The following is a 23999-nucleotide window of genomic DNA, read 5'->3' on the forward strand; positions in this document are numbered from 1 at the left end:
TAAAAATACAAAAGACAATTCACTAACAACAGAAAGATCTGTTCTCTTAAATCCGGGAGCTCATACCTATTCTTACTATACAACACTGCTTAAATGTTAGACAGCTCTGGCTCCTTCTGTATTAGCCCAATTCAAAGAGCACACACACATACAACAGCTACTTTGTTGTACTTGTGGCCGTTGCCTGGGATGATTTAACAGTTCATTACTTCTCCCAGCTACCAATGAGCTACACTCCAAGCCCAATGTCCCATTTTAATACCCTGACAGTCTCCATCTCATAATTCTTGCAATAGTTACTAATAGCAGAGTTCAATAAAAAACTTTGTTTTGTGCCTTATTTTCAAGAGCAGTTAAGCAAGTACTAATACAATACAATTTTAGGTGAATGTCTGAAAACCATGTTTTAAGTCTATTTCATTTACTTCCACATTTAGTTAAAAATTATAAGACACTGCAACATAAGACAACAACATCAATACAAATAATTTGGTATATCTATTAAAAACATTTCTTCTGAGTTCGAGGCCAGTCTGGTCTACAGAGTGAGTTCCAGGGCAGCCAGGGCTATACAGAGAAACCCTGTCTCGAAAAACAAAAAACAAAAAAAAAAGACAACAAAAAAACATTTCTTAAAATTACATTTATTTACATGTGTGTGCTTGTGCGTGTGTACACATGCCATGATACATATGTAGAAATCAGAGGACAACTTGATGGGGTGAGTTTTTTCCTTCTAACATGGGGACCAAATTTAGGTTATTAGGTTTAGTGGCAAATGCTTTTATTCACTGAGCCATCCCCTGGCCCTATTAAAATTCTTTTAAAAGAAATTTACTACATATTTAAGATATATAACATGTTATTAGGAGATACACATATAACTGGGCATGGTAGCACAAACCTTTCATCCTAGCACTTAGGAGGCAGAACAGATAGACTTCTGTGAGTTCCAGGCTAGTCTAATCTACACAGTGAGATGTTGTCTCAAATAAAGAGACACACAAATAAAATTTACTATATACAGTAGAGCTGAAGAGATGTCAGCAATTAAAGACATACACTATTCTTGTACACTGTTGGTTCTCAGTACTCACACTGAAAGACCTTCAACCACATGTTAATGCCAGCTGCAGGGAGATCTGTCTTCCTAAGTACCCAAACACAAATGCTTTTACCAACACACAAACACATACATACTAAAAATAAATCAGGCTAGAGACTTAGCCATCAGTAGTTAAGAACAAATATTATTACCACAGAAGACCCAATTAGGTTCCCAGAACCCATATCAAGTAGCTCCAGGAAAAACTGATGCTTCCAAAAACACTGTATTCTCATGCACAAACCTATATATAGACATAGACACACACACACATTTAAAAAATAAAAATTTAAAAGATGAAATAAGTGCTGTTTTTAAAAAGTTGCCATTGCAAGCTGGGCATAGTGGTGCATACCTTTAATCCCAGTGCTTAGGAGGCAGAAACAGGTGGGTCTGAGTTTCAGGTCAGCATGATCCACAGAGAGTTCCAGGACATGTGATGGGAGTGGAATTACCATGTTGAAACAAATTAACACTCACCATCTCACACAGGTACAAACCTACTAAAATTCTAAAACTGACAGAAGCCATCTAGGAAAGGCTATGGAAAACAAGTGAGTTTCCTGAAGATGGCCCACCATTTTGCATGGCTGTAATTGGCGCACTCTGGAGAGGCACAGCCCCAGACACTTTGTCCTAGGATTGCTTCTCGCTCCTTTTCTGCTACTATTACATAACCTAATGATTCCTGGATAGCAGCCCACCCTATTTCCTGCAGATCAACATGAAGATAACTTTCATAAATTAATGCTATATAGATGAATTAATGATTTTATAGCATTCCTTATTTGACTCAATTTTAAGGCGATGGTTTTAGTTTTGCCAGAAAGATCTAACAAAGTTAGAATCTAGTATAGAATGTACCCCTCCTCATACAATAGTAAGTAAAGGCTGCATAGTAAGAAATACAATGAGCTTTCATAAATTACACTAAAGAGAAATAGGCTTGGGACAGATTTGTGATCAAAGAAAAACATTCATTCTAGGTCAGGTCCAAGGATGAAGCCGCAGGTGTGCACTATGATAAAGCGAGGCCGGGTGAAACTGTTGTCTTGAGCTTATAATGAGCTTATAGAATGAAACACTGCTTTGAGCTTACTATTGACATCTTTCTGTAACTCCCTTTTTGTGTAACATTTTATCTGTGAGGTAATTTTATAAAAAATTTTGTCTAAGAAGGTATAAACTGCCAAAGAGAAGACATAAAGTGTGGCTTTTGGAGCTCTGCTCCATACACCAAATGTATGTAAATGTGTAACACACACACACTAAATACATGCAAAAAAATTTTAGAGAGAAATACTAAAGGTGGTGGTACATCTTTAATTCTAGTTTTCAAGAAGCACAAGTGGGCATATTTGAGTTCCAGACCAGGTATGATGTGTCCCTGACTTCAATCAACCAATCAATACAAAGAATAACTGAAGAAGTTAGTTATATGACATCAACTTCTGGATTCCACACACATGCACATATACCTACAAGGATATGTATGCATACCAAATGCAAAAAAATAAAAATAAAAATAAAAAAATAAAAGGGCTGCCCTGGTGAGATGACTCACAGGTAAAAACATTGCCACTGAAACCTAGCAACCAGAGTTCAAGCCCTACAACTAACTCCATAAAGCTGTTCTCTGACCTCCAAACATATGGGTACATAAAATAATAATAATAATAATAGAGATAACATATTATATATTTGCATAGACCATACATGTGATATTTAATAACATGAATTAATATTATAATATTTTAAAATAAATTAGCTAACTGAAAGATACTTATATTCTCTAAATCCTAAGAACATAACAGAATATACTCAAATATGATTTGTTATCCAAGGATTAAATATAATCTCTCCAATCTGAGGTTGGAGAGATGGCTCAGTAGCAAAGAGAACCAGAAAACTGGGGTTCAATCCCCAGCATCCACATGGTGGATCACAACCATCTGTAATTCTAGTCTCAAGGAATCTGACATCCTCTTCTGAACTCCTTGGGCACAATGTACATATGGTGCACAGACAGAAATGCATACAAAAGACCTTCATGCATAAATTAAAATAAAATTTAAAAATTAAAAGAAATAAAAACAACCAACTTAAAGAGACATCTTGTTTCAATAGTTTTTATCTGCCATCAGTAGATAAGTACCTTACTTTTATTATACCATGAATATTTCAAAGTGATACATTATAACTTTGGGTTCAGACTCACCTGACAAATCTAGCTCCTCTGTGGAAGACAAGTTGGCCAGACTCCAGCTATCACTGCGGGCAGCCAAGACAAACTTGTGAGCACTGATGTGCCTGTCCCCAACCTTGATCTTCAAATCACTGAGGAAGAAAATATCCAGAGATACAGAAAGAAAAATGTCATTATAACTAGATGAGTTAAGATTCTCACCTGACAAATACATTGATAATGATTATAAACATAAATATGCAAAAGAAAAAATAAATCACAATGGCATTTCCACACTCTGGACCATACTTTTATGTTGCTGGGAATATTTTAACTTCTACCTCAATTCCATGGGATAATCTACTGTCAATTACATCTAACAGGATTCTTGTGGCAAACCTACAAGCTAAGCAGGATAATTAGTAGTCATGCATAGGATATCTTATGCAGTATGTATCCACATAAGCCAGCAGAGTAAGAAATGTGAACAGCGAAAGCTCTAAAACTGTGCTATTGATTTGCTCCACAATCGCTTGGAGTAAACAGTGGTAAACAGAGAGACTATGGAAAAATTAATTCACAAAAAAATTGTCAAGATCACAAAACCTAATACCTGGTCTCCTGTCTCAATTAAAAACATTCAGTCCCAATATTTTTATCCAACCATTTATCAAGTAAAGAGGTTGAGGCTGGGTGGCATATCATAAAATCTCAGTATGCTGGGATTACAAGTCTGAACTCAATCTGGACAGCATAGCAAGACACTGTCTCAACAATAGCAAACAAGAAAGGGAGGGATACACATATCACTATATAAAAAAATTTCCCCCAAAATGTTTTCTTTGAAATGTCAAATGTATAAAACAAACCATATGAGCAATTAACTGAACATCATGATGGCCCACTGTGCTGACAAAGATTATGCCATATGGCTGGCTGTATTTGAAACAAAGAAAGGTGCCAACATGTGGCACTTATTGAAACTGCAGTGCTGGAGATGCAGTGGGAAGAACAAAAATTCAATGTTGTTATCCTTGACCAAGCCAAATTCAGGGCCATCCTGGGCTACAGAAGACCTTCTCTCAAAAACAGATAGATAGATAGATAGATAGATAGATAGATAGATAGATAGATAGATAGGGAAAGAGAGAGAGAAGGAGAGAGAGAGGGAGGGAGAGAGAGTGTGTGTGTAATGCATGCCTTTAATTCCAATATTCAGGAAGGAGGATGAGGATCTCTGAGTTCAAGTTCAGCCTGATCTACATAGTAGGTTGCAAGTTAGCCAGGGCTACATAATGAGACCGTATCTCAAACAAGCAAATAAAATAAATGGTACCACTAATAATCAATTCTTGGTATGTATCCACTATTCTAAGTTGTTTAAGATTAATTATCTATGACTTAATTTAATCTTCACTCTGACCCTAAAATGAGTAGGACTGATTATCTCTTGTTACAGATCAGGAGCCTAACAAGTCATAGCTCCAAACCAAAGAGCTAGTAAGTAGCCTACAGAGCTTCTGACAAAGACATTGCTAAATCTTTTTCATTGGTTTGGTATCAGTTTGTGTGTCTGAGGGCAAAGGTGAGCATACAAATAGTGTACATATGGAAGCCAGAGGACAACTTTTGATGCCATTTCTCAGTTGCCATCTACCTGTTACTGGGTCTCCCACTGGCCTGAACACGCCCACTTAGGCTAGGCTTGCTGGGCAGCCAGCCCCAGAGACTGCCTGTCTCTGTCCTTCTAGCACTAGCATTTTCAGTGCCTGCCATTAGGCCCAGATTTTTTTCACACGGGTTCTTGGGATCAAACTCAGGTTCTTGTGTACTTTACTGACACCAGCCCAGCAACTATTTTTGTTTTTTATGAAGTAAGAACTCAGTCTGATACAGCCTACACTGGACTAGACTTTACTATGAAGCTGGGGCTGACCTCAAACTCATGATAATCCTCTCAGTCTTGAGATTACAACTTTGAGCTACTAAATCTGGTTCACTGTTAATAATTTTGATTAGAAATAAATTAATTTGGCAAGAAAATGAATGAGAAGCCAGGCCTAGAAGTGTAGGCAGGTCTAATTTTATCTTCCTGAGAAGCTTGAACAGGAGAAATTACAAGTTCAATAGCAGCCTAGCCAACGTATTAAGACCGTCTCAGAACAGAGTGAACAAAGAGCAGAGGACACAGCTCAGCAGTACAGCACTTGTCTAGCATACGCAAAGCCCGTTTCAATCCTGAGGAGTACAAAGTAAGAGAGAACGAGAAGACACTGTGATACGTTACAAGTGGCCAGGGAGGAAGAAAATGGTACAGCTTCTGGTTCCGGGAGCTCACCTGTACTGCTCCTGTTCATAGAGACCTGCCACTATGGCCAGCAAGCGGCTGATGAATGACTCACTGCTATTCTCCTTGTTTGCTTGTGCAGCCAAAAGTGTGCATCTTTTCTCTGTTTCTGCCAGTTTCTTCTGCAGCTTGACATACTCTTGTCTTAGAAGCATCAAATGCTTCTCCAACTTGGCCACCTCCTCTGCAAGGGAAACAAAGAATGTTTATATGGCACAAGCAAGCAAACCACATTCACTATTCCCTACCTATGTGGTCTACTGTTTGTGCATAATCTGAAAGAATCAAATATGACTTTGGGGCTGGTAAGATCACTCAGCAAATTAAAAAAGCACTTGCTGCCAAGCCTGTGGACCTGAGCTCAATTTCTAGGACCCATAGGACAGGAGAGAACTTACTCCTGTAAGTTGTCCTCTGACCTTCAACACACACATTGTGACATGCATATGCCTACACAAACACATACACAAAATAAATAATAAAAACTCAATTTAAAAAAAAGAGGTGCAGTGAGATGACTTACTGGGTACAGGCATTTGCTGCTGAACCTGACAACTTGAGTTTGATCCCCAGGACCCACACGGTAGAAGGAAAGAACCAACTTCCTTAGGTTGTCCTCTGACCTCTACTCTCACCTAGGGCATGGACTCAGACATGTAAAAGAACACATAGTAACACACACTCACTCTCACACACACACAAATGTAAAAGAGTAAATAAGCAGGATGTAAAACTAAACATTTTATGATTCTAATTTACATACATTCAGAATAAAAGGCAATCAACTACCAAATAGGAAGTCTTGCTGAAAAGGAAATGTTTTTTTCCTTTGTACTCTGTTCATTATTTTATAACACATACATACTGCTTTCATAATTAGAAAAGTATTTTAAAAGATATGTTTAAATGCTAATATGATCTTCATACATATACATACAATATGTACATATGTGGCCATTTTTTCTCCTCTTCTAGAGGATCCATATTTAATAAATGCCTAATATAAAGAACCAGATGCCCATCCAATCTCAGGTATAAATCAATATTCCCAGGAAAATAAACATGAAAAGCACTTATGGCAACAGTAACATTTTTTTCTAATTCTATAATTATTTGTCCCACAAATATTGGAAATCAAACATTTGTCTTTATAAAACATGCATTCATTTGTACATGTGTAAGTGATCTGCCTGCATGTATGTATGCTTGATGCCCACAAAGGTCGGGAGGGCACCAGATCACCTAGTACTGGAGATAAAGACAGATGTAAGCACTGTATGGATGCTGGAAATCAAGAGTGGCAAGTGCTCTTAACTGCTGAGCCATCTCTCCAGCCCCCAAACATTTTCTTTTCTTTTCCTGTTTTTGTTTTGTTTTGTTTTTGATTTTTTTAAGACAGGGTTTCTCTGTGTAGCCCTGTCTGTCCTGGAACTTGCTCTATAAACCAGGCTGGCCTCAAACTCAGAGATCCACCTGCTTCTGCCTCCTGAGTGTTGGGATTAAAGGTATGTGCCAACACCATCTGGAGATGGAAACAATACTTACAATAAACCTGGTTTTGAAAAAAACAAAACAAAAAATCAGCAAGTTGGACTTAAATTTACCCTAAGCATCTTATGTTAAGAGACTCAGATCACTGACTCTGAAGAGCTCTTCACAGTGACTCAACACTAAAGATCCAGGAAAGCACTCCTAATCTCTCTGTTGAGCAGAGAGAACTCATCACTAACACGGAAAGTACAGGCTCTGTGTCACAGAACAGGGAGGGACCATAGCACAACAGAAAGGAAAAACTTACCCTGGAATCTAGTTTACATTTCACACAAGCAATTAAAACCAATTTGCCTACAGAGATACTTCTTGTCAAAACACTGCAACAAGAATGCTAAAAACATCACATTCTGCTTACCTAGGGTCAGAATGGTTCTGACTTGGGTTTAGTCCTATGAATGCTCTTCTTAACCCTAACTCCCCCAAAAATACTCCTCATAAAACCACCTTACAATTTCATTTACTAAAGAAAATTCTTTAAGATAAATAAGTAAACAAACTTATATATTCTTTCTTAAAATGTAACCTTTATTTATTATTTAAAAGGAGGGAGGGGACAAGCTTTCACTATATCACTGCCTGGCCCGAGTAAGATTCTGTATTTGGAACAGGCTGGCCTCTACTCCCAGAGTGCTTGTACTAAAGGTATATGCCATCTGGCTATCCTGGATTTCACTATGTAGACCAAGTTGGCCTCAAACTCACAAAGAGTTTTGCCTCCTGAGTGCTGAGATTAAAGGTATGCACTACCACACCTGGCCCCCTCACTTAAATTTTAAACATTGCTTAATCTTTAAATCTTGCTGCAAAGTGCATCCTTTAAGCATTGTACCTTAAAAAGCCACCAAACCAAACATACTGCCACTGTACAGATCCCTAAACCCAAGTCTTTTGAGAAACCTGCACTCATGTATTGGATGTATCTTTTTTTTCCAAGGCCCACCTGGCCCCACGTCAGCATTTGTCCTTAAATCTAAAGTATGTGCCATCTCTTATCTCTTAATTTAAAATTTTTTTTCTTCACTCAGACTAACTCTGGAATCTTTTCTGTGGCAGTCAAGGATCTGGCTTGACTAGGTCCTTAAGCACATGTTTCCCTGCCTCTGCTGATTGTAGCCACTAAGGATATATTACTAACAATATTGCTCATTTAATAAAATTTATTATGGCTATGAGATAGCTAATTTTCAACGGTAGCTTCTTCTTTCTCTCCCTCTAATTTCCAAAATAAGCTCATAGATGTAAGTAATAAGACGTATTTATTTCATGTGAATGAATCTGAATACATGAATGATGTCAGCAACTTTTATTTAATTCCCTCACGTCTCCCCATCTGCTCTTCACCAGCCCAGTCTGAGGCCAGGCATTTGGTATTTTTTAAAATTTTATTTATTTAATGTATGAGTGTTCTGCTGCATATACATCCACAGGTCAGAAGAGGGCATCAGATCCCCTTATAGATGGTTGTGAGCCACCATGTAGTTGCTGACAATTGTACTCAGGATCTCTAGAAGTACTCTTAGCCATCTCACCAGCCCAAAGGTGTACTTTTTGTTTCTTTTTTTTTTTTTTTAAACAATTGTACTTTCTAACAGTTTATCAGTCTTGATTTAATCCAAGATGTTTAAGACAAAAAAAAAAGAAAGAAAGAAAGAAAGAAAGAAAGAAAGAAAGAAAGAAAGAAAGAAAGAAAAACAACAGGCATTCAGAGCCTACAAAAATAGCCCAGTGTGTAAAAAGAGCTTGTCCTACAAATCTGATGCCCTGAGCCTGGGACTCACAGTGAAAGAATAGAATCAACTTGTAAAAGTTGTCCTCTGACCTCCACACATGCACAGAGGCATGTGCATATACCTATAGAACTGAGTTAAAATAAAGATGCCGATATCTAGAGAGCTAGCAGAGGACAGCATGTCTGTGCTACTCCTGCAGGGTAAATGTCTCTTCTCCAGTTGGCCTCCAGCTTGACTAGTCCATCTTGTCTTCCCCTACTCTCCAGCAGAGCCCCTTTAGCAACTCTGATTCCTCCATTACCTTCCTCATCTTAATCTTGCCTTCTAGGCACACTACTGGGTCACAATAATAAAATCACCCAATCAACGGCCTGACAATTTATTTAAGCTCTCTGTAGAGTTAGACTTTGTATTAGCAACGCTGTTTCTGGCTTACTTCTATCCTCTTCTTTTCTAGTTCTTTTCTTACATAACCTTCATTTCCTAATTTGATAATCTACTTTTAAAAGATACAATTTTACAAAATTCAGACATATGACTTAAACTTTCTTCCTTAAGTGTGGTCTTCTGCTAGCTCACATTTTACTGTCACAACCATGTAAACTATTCAAGGTGGGCATCTAGGTCACCTGCTCATCCTCTGCTTCCCACTCAGGAAAACCTTTTCTGAGTTGTAACACTCCAGCTTTCTTAGTCCTTCTCTCCTAATGGAAGCATAGCCCATTGGTACTACAAATTCAGCAACAACAAAAAAATCCCAAATCAAATTTAACATCCTCCTCAAATCAACACCCCCTTTATATTTCCACCTTACATATTTCCTAGACCTGAAAACGGAGTTATCATTTACAAACTGTTCTCATCTATTCACAACAGTATAGCACTGTGGAACTGGGATGTTCTTCAGTGGATACAGCATTTCATAACATACAAGCTCTGTATTCCATCCCCAGCTCCCCATAAATGAATGTGATGGCACAGTCCTATGATCCTAGCTCCTAGGATCACTTAAAAATTCAAGGCCACCCTTTGTAACATAACCTGTTACACACATACACACATACACACACACACACACACACACACACACACACACACACACTATTTAGGGCTGGCAAAAATGTGCAGTATGTACACACTGAAAACAATAAAACATTGATGACAGATATTAAGAACTACCTAAAAAAACATTTATGGGTTAGAAGGCCCAATATAATTAAAATGCTAGCTCCCTCTGAATTGACTTAGATTCAACACTATTCCAATAAAAATCCTTTCAGGGGCTGGAGAGATGGCTCATCAGTTAAGAGCACTGACTGCTCTTCCAGAGGTCCTGAGTTCAATTCCCAGCAACCACATGATTTCTCATAATCATCTGTAATGGGATCTGATGCCGTCTTCTGGCCTGCAGCTATACATGCAGGCAGAATGCTGTATACATAATAAATTAATCCTTTAAAAACAAATCCCTTCAGGTTCTTTGTAGATCAGAATTCTAAAATTTAGATGAAAATACAAAGAACTTATTAGACAAATTTTTAAAAAAAGGTAAAATATTCACATGTCTCAATTTCTACATGTATGCAAGTGCTACAGAAATTTAAATAGTATTGTGTTGGGAGCAACACAATTTTAGAGAAATGCAATACAAAAAACAAAACAAAACAAAAAACCCTTACAAATAGACCTTCATATGCACAGCTAATAACTCAGCAATGGTGGCACAACACTTTAATAAGCCAACATGGTCAGTTTAGAGTGATTTGATAGCCATATGAAAAACACAAAGCCCAACTTATAGCCTACTGTATATAGAAATTAAACTCAAAATAACAGAATGAACCTATTGAATATGTAGCTAAAACACATGTTGGATACCCTAGAACTGGAGTATAGTTGGTTGTGAGCCTTCTGATGTGGGTACTGGGAACCAAATTTGGGCCTTCTGTTAGAAAGGCAAGTGTTCTTAGCTGCTGAGCCATTTCTCCAGCCCTTCTAATAACTTCTTGCTGAATAACTATCTACAGTTTCATAGAATCTAGTTTCCCAAAATAAAAAAGAGGAAGAAAAAAAGCTAGACCAGATGCTACAAGACTCTGTAATACAGCTACTAAGGAAACCAAGATAGTAGATGCAGGGTTGAAGCCTTGTCTGGGCAACTCACAAGACTGTCTTCAAGAAGAGAGCTGAGGATAGATTGAAGAGAGCCACATTCATAGGGGCACTTGCCTAATAAGGAGTAAGGCTTTAGAATAAATCCATAGCATATGCAAATACATACATCATGTATCCAGGCATACATACACATGTGTATAAACATGTACACACACACACAAAAGAGAGGGGGTGACAGCACATGTCTATAATTCTAGCATTTGTGAGATTGAAGTAAAAGGACCAGAATAAGTTAAAGGTTACGGTCAGTCAAAAAAGAAATTTTCAGGCCACAAAACCAATAATATTTTTGTGTATGCATGTGCACTTTTTATCCCTACCCCAATTAGTGAGATTACTAAAACCTGCAGTGCTATATGCAGCTTTTTCAAAAGTCATATTTTTACTATTTTAGTTATGTGTACGTGTGTGTCTGCACATGAGAATGTGCATGTGAATGCAGGTACCTATAGAGGCCAGAGACAACAGATCCTCTGCAGCTGGAGCTCAGGCAGTAGTGAGCCACTTGATATGGATGCAAAGAACCAAACTCAGATAGATCCTCTGGAAGAGCAGAAGAGCTAACTGCTGCACCATCTCTCCAGCTTTTACATGGGTTCTGGAGATCCAAACTCAGGCCATCAGGCTTGTACTGCAAGCACTTTTACCACAAAACATTTCCCTAGGCATGTAATTGCTTTTAATATTTTTCTATGGTAGTCAAGTATTTCACATTCATTATCTCAACTTCTAGCCATATTTATGTATGCTACTTAGCAGTTAAAATCACTTAAGTGAAAGACTGCCTAAAAATCACACAATAGCAGGAGAGAATAAAGACAGATTTGCTATAGTTGGATATAGTGTCCCCCAGGAGGCTCGTATGTTGAAGGCATGGTGCACAGCTGGTATATTTTTACGTCTAAGCCCATCTTTATTATACCATACTGTCTGATACAAGATCTTATGTCAGGATATCAAAGATTTAAAATATCATTAGCTGATCTGTTAGTCTAGGAAATACACACTCTTTCTATCCTCCTTTTTAAACGTGGTCTATCCTCTTTCTGTTACTCTAGTTCCAAGCCACACTGGTTTATAAAGTCTGTGTATATAACAAAGACTAAATCTAAGGGCCTCATGAATACCAGTCAACTGGTCTATGACTAACCTATATCCCTAGTTCATTTTTCTCTCTCCTTTTAAAATTAAGATGAAGTCTATGTTACCCAAACTGATCTAGAACTCATGGACTCAAGAGATCCAACACAGCCTCCCAAGAAGCTTAGACTATCTAAGTTTACATCATTATGCTAGTCTTTTGAGATTAACAAAACACAGACATTTCCTTTCTCTATAGTCTTATAATTCTTACATAGTACTCATAATTTTAGCAGTGAACTTTTCTGTATAATTTATTGAGTAAATTACTTTATCCTTAAATATGTTTCAATGTCAATTACATAAAAGTGAAATTACTCTAAAGACTATGTTAAATAAAATAGTATTTTAAGAGTTACAAGAAAAAAAAAAAAAAGGCGTGTGCCAGAGGTTGGGGATTTAGCTCAGTGATAGAGTGCTTGCCTAGCAAGAACAAGGTCCTGGGTTCAGTCTTCAGCTCTTAAAAAAAGAGTTACAAGAATTTACAAGAATAATTTTTGTTTCTAACACTTATCGCTTCATTTCACTTCAGTGTGTACCTAGAACATACATCATTCTTTTTTCATTGGCAACTAAAGTAGAAATGCATCTCACTGGAACTGAGTTACTAACTGCTCCTCACTTAGACCTGTGAGAGTGCAGGCTGAATTATTCAATCAGTGTGATAATGAGGTATTCATGAATCAAAGATAGTAAATAAATATCTATTCAACAGAGCGCAAGAAAATAACAATGTATTTATGATTGAAAATGCAAACTGGCGCCACATGAGGGAAGCAGCAGACAAAGACTGAAATACTGTTGGAAGGATAGTACAGAGGAAACTCAGGGTCCTAGCATCCCTGTCATTCTGCATCTTGTCCTTTAACCAAAAAAGTGTCGAGCTATGAGTAAATATACAGTGGTACTATGCTGGCTAGTTTTATGTCAGCTTGACACAAACTATAGTCTTCTGAAAGAAGGGAACCTCAAGGTCTCCATAAAATCAGGCTATTGGCAAGCCTGTAGGGCATTTTCTTAATTAGTGACTGATGTGGGAGGTGCCATCCCTGGACTGGTGGTCTTGGGTACTATAAGAAAAAGCAGGCTGAAAGAATAAAAAATAAAAGAATAAGTAAGCCCTTTCCTCCCCAAGTTGCTTTTGGTCATGTTTTATAACAGCAATAATAGTCCTAATTAAAAGAGGTATTAGATATAATAGGTATAGATATTTAATACTCTAGGTCTATACCTTTAAAAAAAATAATCTAGTAAACCAGGCACTGTGGCTCATGTTCATCCCAACATTCAGGAAGCCAAAGTAAGAGGATCCATTACAGATTCAAGCCTTGGATGATTTGACAAATTCTAGAAACTATCAAGCTTGCTTTAAGAAATTATTTCACTCCAGTCCCAGAGGAAAGTTACTACTGAGTTTAACTCCAGTCCCAGGGAATCCAATATTCTGGCCTCCACAGCACCGGCACACAGACATACATTCAGGCAAGATCTTCATACAGAGGGGAGACAGAAATAAATAAAACCTCAAGAAAAAAAAATGTAAAGTTACAGCATAACAAACATAGACTGGGGTTATTTGCTTAAAATCTGATTCAATAAAAGGTAGAAAAGGCATCTGTTTGAGCTTTTCAAAGCTTCCCCACAAGTCTAAGTTGAGGCCTTTGTAAGAGCTGACAGGAACTACATGATGCAGTGACTGACAGCAGAAGGCAGCGCCTCTGGAAGACTCCTGGCTACTGGGTCAGTCTGGATCAGTAAAAAAAAAAAAGAACAGCACAGTACACAAATCAGCTGAGAATTCTGCCTTCCCCAGTGACCTGCAGCTTTCTTTGTTACTGTGATAAAAATTTGCAAAAGCAACTAAAGGGAAAGATTTTATTTTAGGTTCCCAGTATGAGGTTACTTAGAGTGGAGAAGTCAAGCAGCAGGAGAATGAGACAGATGGTCACTTTGCATCCACAGTGAAGAAGCAGAAAGCAATGAATGCTTGTGCTCACCTCATTTTCTCCTTTTTAAACAACTCAGAACCCCAGCCCAGGGAATGGTGCCACCCACAGGAGGCAGGTTTTCTCATTTCAATTAACTTCCCAGAGGCCCATCTCCCAAGTGATGTTATCAAATTAACAACTGAGATTAGCCAGCACGTATATTCTCTTCTGGAAGTCACATTAAAAATGAAACTTCAAAGGTAGGTATGGTGATGCACACCTTGAATCCAAGCACTAGTGAGACCAAGCAGGTGGATGGATCTCTCTGAGTTCTAAGCCAGCTTGATCTACTCAGTTAAGCTCCAGGCCAGCCAGAGCTGCATAGTAAAATCCTGACTCAAAAATGAAACCAAAACTAGCCAAAACCAAACAAAAGCTTCAGTCTTACTCATTTTCTCATCCCTATTAGTTTGTACGGGCTATGAACCTTTTTCTGAATTCCAGATAACTGTTTAGTCTGTCTTTAGTATTAGTGGTATGTCACATATTTTTCAAAACTGCAAAGCACTGATACAGCTAGTGTCATAGATTACTCAATGATTACTACCTAAGTAGCTCTTTTCCCCCTGGAACTGATACAACCTAGAAACATTTCCTGCTACATATAATCAACTAGTGGTTACTAAAAGCAGCCAAGTATGTCCTGTGGTGGTCCTAATAAGAATGGCCCCCTATTGGCTCATATATATATAGATTGGTCCCCAGTTGGTAGAACTGTTTGGGAAGGATTTGGAGGTGTGGTCTTGTTGGGGGGGGGGGTGCTTTGAGGTTTCAAAAGAAAGCATCATTCCCAGTTAGCTCTCTGCCTCCAGTTTGTATGTGATGGAGATGTGAACTCTTGGCTACTGCTCCAGTGCCATACCTGCCTTCCTGCTATCATGCTTTCTGCCATGCTATCATGGTGTCTAGCCTTCTGGAACTGTAAGCCCCCAATAAATTCTATTTTAAGTTGCCCTGGCTATGGTATCTTCACAGCAATAAAAAATAAATAAATAAATATGAAGACAGCCCCCCAAGTGAGGTCCAAGTATTTGTTCTCAGCTTGGTCTCCAGATGGTGGCACCATTTGAAGAAAGTGGTAAACCCACAAAGTGAACAACAACTCTCTTGTGCTACACATTCCTGTGCCATTCTGTTCAAGTCCATGGGGCCAAGAGGACATAACAGAATAGTCTGAAACTGTGACCTTAATAAATGTTTCCACTTCTAAAAAATATATGGAATCAAATCTGATTCCATTAGCAGCCTAGCCATCATCAGAGTCATCCAAAACCCTCTAGATACCTTTCCAACATTCAAACAGGTTTCAAAAGTCCTTTTATTCCTTCCACAGTTTCTCTCACATCAGTCTCAGAGGCTCCAATATCCCTAAACCAAATAACTCACTGACTGTTACAGCCTATTCTCTGGCTTCCAAAATCTACGTCCTACACTGCAGGCACATTCATTAGACAATGCTGGTCACTCCCTTGACTCAGCTATGTTACTCTCTGTTCTGTAGGATACAACTTCCAATGCTAAAACGCCCTTCATGAGCTGGCCCTTAACATGCCTTTCCAACCTCATGAATCCCACTACTCCTTCCACCGACAACATCGATCTTTCCCAGTTCTCACAGCCCTACATTCTAAAAGACACCATTTTTCAAAGCCTGGCTTAAACACTAGCGCCTCAAATAATAACTACTTACAACACATTTCCCACTACTTCCCTAGAAAAAAATCTCTTCCTATTCTGAATTTTCAAAGAAAACCCTAAGCACTTTTCATCTTTTACTTCAAGTTTTTGTTGATGCTTCTTAGACTTCAAAGTTCTCTGTGAGTAAACTAGCTGTTGCTACTCTTAAACCACTGACTCCAGGCACCACCCCAACTCCAAGTTAATCTCTTCCTCCCTACAGTGCCTACCAGGTGGAGCTTAACAAATACCACATCTATGCAGATTCAGCAAACTCTAGAGATAGCAGTTTCTCCTGCTGTTTGGTAAAACTGTAAATCAGATCTCTGTAATCACCTTCAGCAAATCCCTTTGGCTCTAACTAAAGCCTGTCTCAGCGTGATTCATTAGCTCTACTCCTGACACAGCTAGTCACTAGTAAACTGCTAATCTCTGCTCTTTGTGAAAAGAAAATTTCCCAAGAACAACCGACCTATATAATCCAGGCTACTCAGGAGGTAACCTGGAAGGATCTTTTGAGTTCAAGACAAGCATGGTCAAAAGTGACAAATAAAAACATCCACAAAAGTAAAATTAACAGACACAGCTCATGGCACAGTCAAAGAAAAAGGTAGAGACGAGGAAGGATGCTATGGAAGGGATAATACCCCAAACATCAACAGACTAGATAAATTAGCAATGGCCTGTGACTTGCTGAATGAGTGAAGATGTATTTCAAAGCTGGAGAGTTTCTTTGCTCCCATTTTACCATCCAATGCTAATGAGGCACTTTCTGGAACAATTCCTCCAAGAGAACTTTCTTTGTGGCACAATATTCTACTTATCTGCTTACTCAAGAAGCCACTGGCCACATTGCTGCTGAGTACTTGGAATGAGACTAATGAGGCTGGGAACTAAGTGTTTAACAGGACTCAATTTTAATTTCAAGTGGCTGTATTGGCTAGAGGCTATGGTACTGACCAGTGAATGGTCAGTGTAAGGAATGTCTTCACCTTATTCAATTGCCCCAAGAATTATTTTCCTGATCTAATTCTACTAAATTAGTAAATGTCTACAACTATATAACAAACCATTTATGTTTTTGATTTTTTGCTTTTCAAATTTTACTTTTGGGGTCTGGAGCAAAGACTCAATGATTAAGAGCCAGTCTTACAGAGAATCCAGATTCAATTCTAGCACCCATGATGGCTCACAAATATTTGTAACTCCAGTTGCAGGAGATCCAATGTCCTCTTCCTATCTTCTTGGGCACCAGGCATGCACACGATAAACATAGACACATGCAGGCAAAATACTATAGACATAAAAAGAAACAATTTTCACAGGCAGTGGTGGTGCATGCCTTTAATCCCAGCACTCGGAAGGCAGAGACAGGTGGATCTCTGAGTTAGAAACCAGCATGACCTATAGACAGAGTTCCAGAGTGGCCAGGGCAACAAAGAAAAACTCTGTCTCAAAAACAAAACAAAACAAAACAAAACAAAAATGCCTTCCCACTATGACATCTGTAAGTCACATCAGCAACCACCATGGCAAGACAACATCAAGGGTGCAGCAGTGGATGCAGCAGAGGCAAGGACACCTTCGCAGTACTTAACAGCTCTCTAATTGGATTTGAGACTCACTCAATGAGAGGGAAACCATGTCTACTACTGGAACCTAGCTAACTACTCAGTGCTGGTGAAGACATGGTTATTGAAGTAGAAACAATAACCACTAACTTACTAAACCTGCATAATCCCTAAGAATCTATGACAATTTTTCCTTATACCCACAAATAAGTGCAATTTTCACCTTTCACCAAGGAAACTTCTCTTTGCAATACATGGAGACCACTAAAGAAAAACAATCAAAATGCAGAGTTGTGAAGCTCAGTCCTAAAGGATACATCTACAAAACACTCCTGCATCTATCTAAGGCTCAAGGAATATTCTAGAAGAGAACAGAAAGACTGTAAGAGCCAGAGGATAAGTAAGTGTGATGAGAAATTGTGTCCCTAGTAATTATCACGAATAGACTGTTTAAATGTGAGCTGAATAAGGCCACTATCAATGCATATGCCACAGTGAACTGGGAAAAGCCCACAAGGCCTCAACCCTACACAAAAAACTATAGGCAACTGAGGAGAGCTGGGAGAGGGAGAGATGGTCTTCTACAGGGACAAGGACACCAACTGGCTATCCAGTGGCCAACAGACAACCCAGAAAAATATACATACAAGTAACATTTATAAATTGGTCATACTTAGGAATATATATCTATGTGTGTATAAACACACACATACCTGCATGCATTAACAATTAGTGGAAAAATAGGTCACATATTTGAAGGAGAGTAGAGAGGAGTATAAGGGAGGGTTTGGAGGGAGGAAAAGGGAAAAATATTGTAATCATATTACAATCTCAAAGTGTTTTTTGATGTGCTGGGAATAGACCCAAGGTAAGCACTCTGTATCTCCAACTCAAAAATTATACTTTATTGTAACTGGAGAGATAGCTCAGTGGTTAAGAGCACTGGCTATTCTTCCAGAAGTCCTGAGTTAAGTTCCCAGCAACCACACAATGGCTTACAACTATCTGTAATGGGATCTGATGTCCATTTCTGTCAGGCAAGCACACATGCAAATAAAGCACTCAAATACACAAATCACATAAGTAAATAAAAATCTTTTAAAAATTGGGCATTATTAAGACTTAAATATGCTAGAAAAAAATAGTTGTGGTCGTTTGAATTAAGAATGGCCCAATAGGGGCTGGAGAGATGGCTCAGAGGTTAAAAGCACTGGTTGCTCTTCCAGAGACCCAGGTTCAAACCCTAGAACATGCATGTCAGTTCACAACTGTATGCAGTTCCAGTTACAGGGCATCTGACACCCTCAAACAGTCATACATAGAGGCAGAACACCAATGTAAATAAATCTTTTAAAAAATATAAAAACATCATTTAAAAAAATCATAAAAAAAAAAAAAAAAAAAAAGAATGGCCCTATAGGCTCATATATTTGAATGCTTGGTTACCAGGGAGTGAAACAGTTTGAAAGGGTTACAAGGATTAGGAAGTGTGCCTTATTGAAGGAAGTGTGTCACTGGGGGTGACACACGAGTTCTCTCACATTCTCTCTCACATTCTCTCTCTCTCTCTCTCTCTCTCTCTCTCTCTCTCTCTCACTGGGGTGACACAAACATTCTCTCATATTCTCTCTCTCTCTCTCTGTCTCTGTCTCTGTCTCTCTCTGTCTCTTTGCCTGTGGATCAGGGTATAGTGTTCTCAGCTCCTGCACTTGCCTACACACCTCCATGTCCTCCTCATAATGGTAACCAATAAGCCTCTTGAATCTATGAGCAATTTCAACTCACAACAATAAAATGCTTTGGTCATGCTGACTCTTCTCAGCAACAGAATAGCAATTAAGACAGTAGTTTAAGGAAGCCAGGTATGGTTTGCATATCTATAAGGCAGGAAGATCAGGACTTCAAGTAATGGGTCACAAAGAGAGACACTATCCCAAAACCAAGTTAACAGGTGGTAGTTAGGGCACTCCTAGCAAAGTGATGGTTTTCAAAGTAATAAAGTTGAATCCAGCAGTTTATATGATGTTTTGGTTTCTTTTCTATTGCTTCAATAAAACAACATGATCAAAAGCAACTTGGGAAGGAATACATTTATTTGGCTTCCATATCCCCCACTGATATTTACTGAAGGAAGTCAAAGCGGGCACCTGGAGGGAGGAACTGAAACCAAGGCCGTGGAGCTACTTCCTGGATTACTCCATGGCTTTTTCAGCCTGCTTTCTAATATAACCCATGACTACCTGCCCAGAGGTGGCAGCATTCACAGTGGTCTGGCCCCTCCCAAACCAATCATTAAACAAGAAAATGAACAACTGAATTGCCTACAAGTCAGTATGATGAAGGCAATCCCTCAATTGAGAGTCTAGGAACAGGAGAGGTGGGGCTGGAGTGATGGATCAGCAATTAAGAACACTGGTTGCTCTTCCAGAAGACCTAGATTCAATTCTCAACAACCACAGGGTGACTCACAACTATCTGTAAGTCCAGGTCAGAGGATCTCATGTTCTCTTCTGGCCTCCTCAGGCATCAGGCATACATGTGGTATACAAAACATACTACATGCAAGCAAAAGATCCATACATGTAAGATAAAAATAAATATAAATTCTTTGAAAGAATAGGAGAGGTAAACCCTGATTTATGTTTTGTGATTTTATTTACTCATTTCTTTGGAGGGGACTGTTCCATGGCTGGAACACTGGAAATGTTAAGCACTGGAAGTGGCACTACTGTGACAATCTGTGGAGTCAGTTCCCACCTTCTCTGTGAGCAATGCAGGTGGTCAGGGTTGGTAGCAAGCCTGTAGCCACTGAGCATTGACCTGGCCATAATTTTTATTCTTTTTGAGACATTTCATGCATCCCTGGCTGGCCTTGAACTTGCCACACTACTGAGGATGTCCCTGAACTGCTGGTTCTACTGTTTTTTGTCTCCCAAGTGTGGGAGCTACCACATCTGGCATAGATCAAGTTTGCTTTAAAGAGAATGTAAAAAACTGAAAGAGGCTGTGTGAGTAAACTGAAGGAGAAAAAGTAAAAACAGAAAGATCACACGCAAACTTAAAATGGTTCAGTGGAGTTTAAAGAAAACACAGATTAGATTGTATAAAACAATATACAAAATGAAAAGAGAACTCTCTTTTAGAGGCTAGGATAGCAGCATACCCCTTTTGTTAATCCCAAATTCAGAAGACACTGGTAGGCAGTGTCTCTGTGAGTTCCAAACTAGCTCCATTTACCCAGCAAGTTCCAGGCCCACTAGGGCTAAAAGTGAGACCCCATGGCAAAAAAAAAATTTAAAAGGGAGGGATAAAAGCTTTTAGAGTGGACTTAAGTACCTGTATTCAGTCATGTGAGTAGATATAGGAAAAACAAAGTTTTCTATACAAGTCAGATAATTTATTGAATACATGGTTTCTCAGCTTCTGCTTACTATTCCTGAGTACTAATTCCCAAACCTGAACCACCACCAAATAACCAATTACCAGGAAAGCTTCTTGAGTATGCTGACAAATAATCTTAAGTTTTTCATCCCACAAAATTTTGCTCTTCGTGTTTCTGAATATCTCTGAACACAGCCAGTTAGACAAGCAGCAACAGAACCAAACCAAACAAAACACATGTAGCATAAGAAACAAAATATCTATAGTAATTCTGTTTTTCTTTGTTCCTCAAATTTTCCTAGTTGAATTTTGCAACATCATTTTCAACAGTCTTCACTGGGACTTAGGAAACTGGCCTGTATCTAGGGTCACAGAGGAAGACTGTCATCTCCTCATCACCTCAGCCCTCCAACCATTTAATCCTGGATGTTTGTCATTACAGTGTATGGTCCACTGGTTAAATAAATGTTTCTAATCACCTCAAGGCAACCAAAAGTCAACAATAAGTGTGCTGACTTTGGCCTGTAATAATTCCCCACAACTGGAACCTGTGCACAAACACAATTAAGTTCTCAATAAAAATCACTGAATGAAAAACTAAACCCTCTTCCACCTGAAATTTGGTCATGTATTTCCCCACCACTCAGATTCCCTCTAAAAGCTCTTCCCAGGCAATGATGGCACACGCCTTTAATCCCAGCACTTGGGAGGCAGAGGCAGGCGGATTTCTGAGTTCGAGGCCAGCCTGGTCTACAGAGTGAGTTCCAGAACAGCCAAGGCTATACAGAGAAACCCTGTCTTGAAAAACCAAAATAAATAAATAAATAAATAAATAAATAAATAAAAGCTCTACACTACTCACGATCTCACATCATACCCTCCTAAACCTTCCTCCCAAACCTCACTACTGAGCAACAGGTACACAACATTCTGTAGTTTGCAAAATCATCTACTTCCTTTTTTGGACAGGGTTTCATGCACTCCAAGTAGGTTGTGAGTAACCTTAAGTCTTGATCCTTTCGATTCCAACCTCCCAAGTGCCAATGAACTACAAGCATGCATGCATCACCACACCCAGCCCTGTCAGTCCCTTTGCTTCCTCCTCTTCTTTAGACAGTGCCCACCTGAGATTCCACCTCCAAGGTGTTTAACATGGTAGAAAAAGTAAAAATGAAAAGTGGATCCAGTCTCAGCCATGACTCTGACCTCAGTTCACTTAGCTAGAAAGGGCAAATAGCATACCTGGCAGGACCACTTCATATTATTCTCAAACCTAATTCAAATCTGAGAAGACTACACAGACTGTCACACTACCCAAATCTCAGATCAAGATGGGTTTAATCAAAGCTTACCAAAAAATAAAAACAAAAGACAAAAACAAAATAAGCCAGGTCTAGATCAAGTAATCTTCAGCCACTCAATAAAGTCCAACAGTAAGTATTTTTCTCCAACAATGGGGTACACAGATGAAGCACACAGGCCAGGTCTAATATCACTGATCACTCATTATCTCAGGGCTTTCTTCCCCACTTGTACAGTAAAACTATGACAAGCAGAAATCCTAACATTATTCCTTAAGGGAGGCTGCACCTGGGAAACCAGATGCCTTTACCTGCAGTGTCATAAAGTATCCTAAAAAAGAGGGTAAGGACTGAAGCAGGAGGTAAAGGATCCGAAGCTTGGCTTTAGCACACCTCCTTCAAGCAGTGTGACCTTGGTCAACTCCCTTGCTGAGGAAACCTCTCCTCTTGTCCCCTTTGTAAACCTCAGAGAATCTTGGTGTGCCAGAGTTGCCAAAAAGCCTAGAGACTACAGCGCACGCCCAAGAAGCCCGTTGTCCAGTTGCAGTCCTGGCTCTTCCCGACCTCTTCCAAGGAAGAGTCCTAAGCTCTTCCGCAGGCAAGAGATGCACCCTTCCGGATGCAGGACCTGCCATGACAGCAGTTTCGATTTCCTAAGGAGAGGGGCACTTCCCTCCCCGTTCCAGCATCGCTGGCACAAGGAGCCAGCCTCCTCAATAGCCTTCTCGAGCCCCGCGGGTGCATTCGCTCCCAGCACCAGACTCCTTTCCCGTTCTGAGCCTACCGGGATCGAAGGGGCTGGGGGTGGGGGGGAAAGACAGACTGCGGGAGGGGCGTTGCCATAGGAACGGCGCTGAGAACCCCAGCCCGGGGAGCCCCGAAACACTATGTAGGAAGGCTCGCGAGACACGTGATGCCCCGTGCAACCACACACGGACAATCCCTCCTGGGGCTTCTGTGCCCGGACAGTGGCGCCCCTACAGCTTCGCGTCTTCCCGCGCCGCACCACAAAAACCCTACCTTCCGCCATGTCGGGCCCGGCCCTGCCTACAGCCTCGCGATAAATGCTGGCCGAACGGAGTTATCAAGTCTCGCGAGAACTGGGTAGAGGCGTGGCAAAAGGAGGAGCCGGAGCGGACAAGGGGTGAATGAAAGTGGAGCGGGAAGCTGCACTAGGAGGAAGAGCCGAACCCCCTTTCATTGTTTTGGAAGGTTTGACAAGCGCTGACTAGTCTCTCTCGTATTCCAGGCGGCCCTCAGCGCAGAACGAACGTGGACTATTCTGAGGCAGGGACTGGGGATCTTTAAGTTACTTTGTAACCACGTGACGTGTGAAGCTGTCCGAAAACTTTTCTCCAAAGAAAACTTTGGGAATTTTATGGCCCAAACCAGACTACAACTTGGATTGTCAAACCTGGCAAACACACTGGTTACTGAAATAGGGGTCGCAAAAACTGCAAGGCTCTATAATTAAAGACCAATGTTATGAAGCAAATTCTGAGATCCCTGAGATCAAAGTGGCAACGCCAAATAACACTAGGAGCTAATAACGCTTAGCACAGGGCCATGGAATAGAAATAAGAAGGCCATGGGAAAGGTAGACAGATTGTAAACCAGAAGCTTAAACCTTTTGCGAATGTGAGAATTAGATGTTTTGATAATAGCAAAATAGAGAGGTAACATTCCTAGATAACACGCCTTTGGTGCGGGGGTGGGAGGTGGGGGCTGTGGGATAGAGTGGGGAATTGAGACACAATTTCTTTACATAACCCTGGCTGTTCTGGAACTTACTATGTAGACGAGGCTGGCCTGAAACTGATGAGAGATCCTAGTGCCTCTGCCTGG

General features: G+C 39.7%; 1 protein-coding gene across 2 annotated transcripts in view; it reads right to left on the bottom strand.

Annotated features, from left to right (window-relative positions):
- Positions 1-23255, bottom strand: part of Ankfy1 (ankyrin repeat and FYVE domain containing 1) — a 72289-nt gene extending 49034 nt beyond the window's left edge. For both annotated transcript variants that reach the window (XM_034507031.2, XM_034507029.2), the window contains exons 1-3: positions 23175-23255; positions 5629-5821; positions 3324-3442 (exon numbers count right to left, since the gene is read on the bottom strand). In XM_034507031.2, coding sequence (XP_034362922.1) covers positions 3324-3442; positions 5629-5821; positions 23175-23184 — 322 coding nt within the window. In that variant the 5' untranslated portion in view covers positions 23185-23255. The remainder of the gene's footprint in view (positions 1-3323; positions 3443-5628; positions 5822-23174) is intronic.
- Between the last annotated feature and the right edge of the window lie 744 nt (positions 23256-23999).

This window comes from Arvicanthis niloticus, chromosome 6 (genome assembly GCF_011762505.2).
Source record: "Arvicanthis niloticus isolate mArvNil1 chromosome 6, mArvNil1.pat.X, whole genome shotgun sequence".
In the NCBI taxonomy this organism is placed as follows: Eukaryota; Metazoa; Chordata; class Mammalia; order Rodentia; family Muridae; genus Arvicanthis; species Arvicanthis niloticus.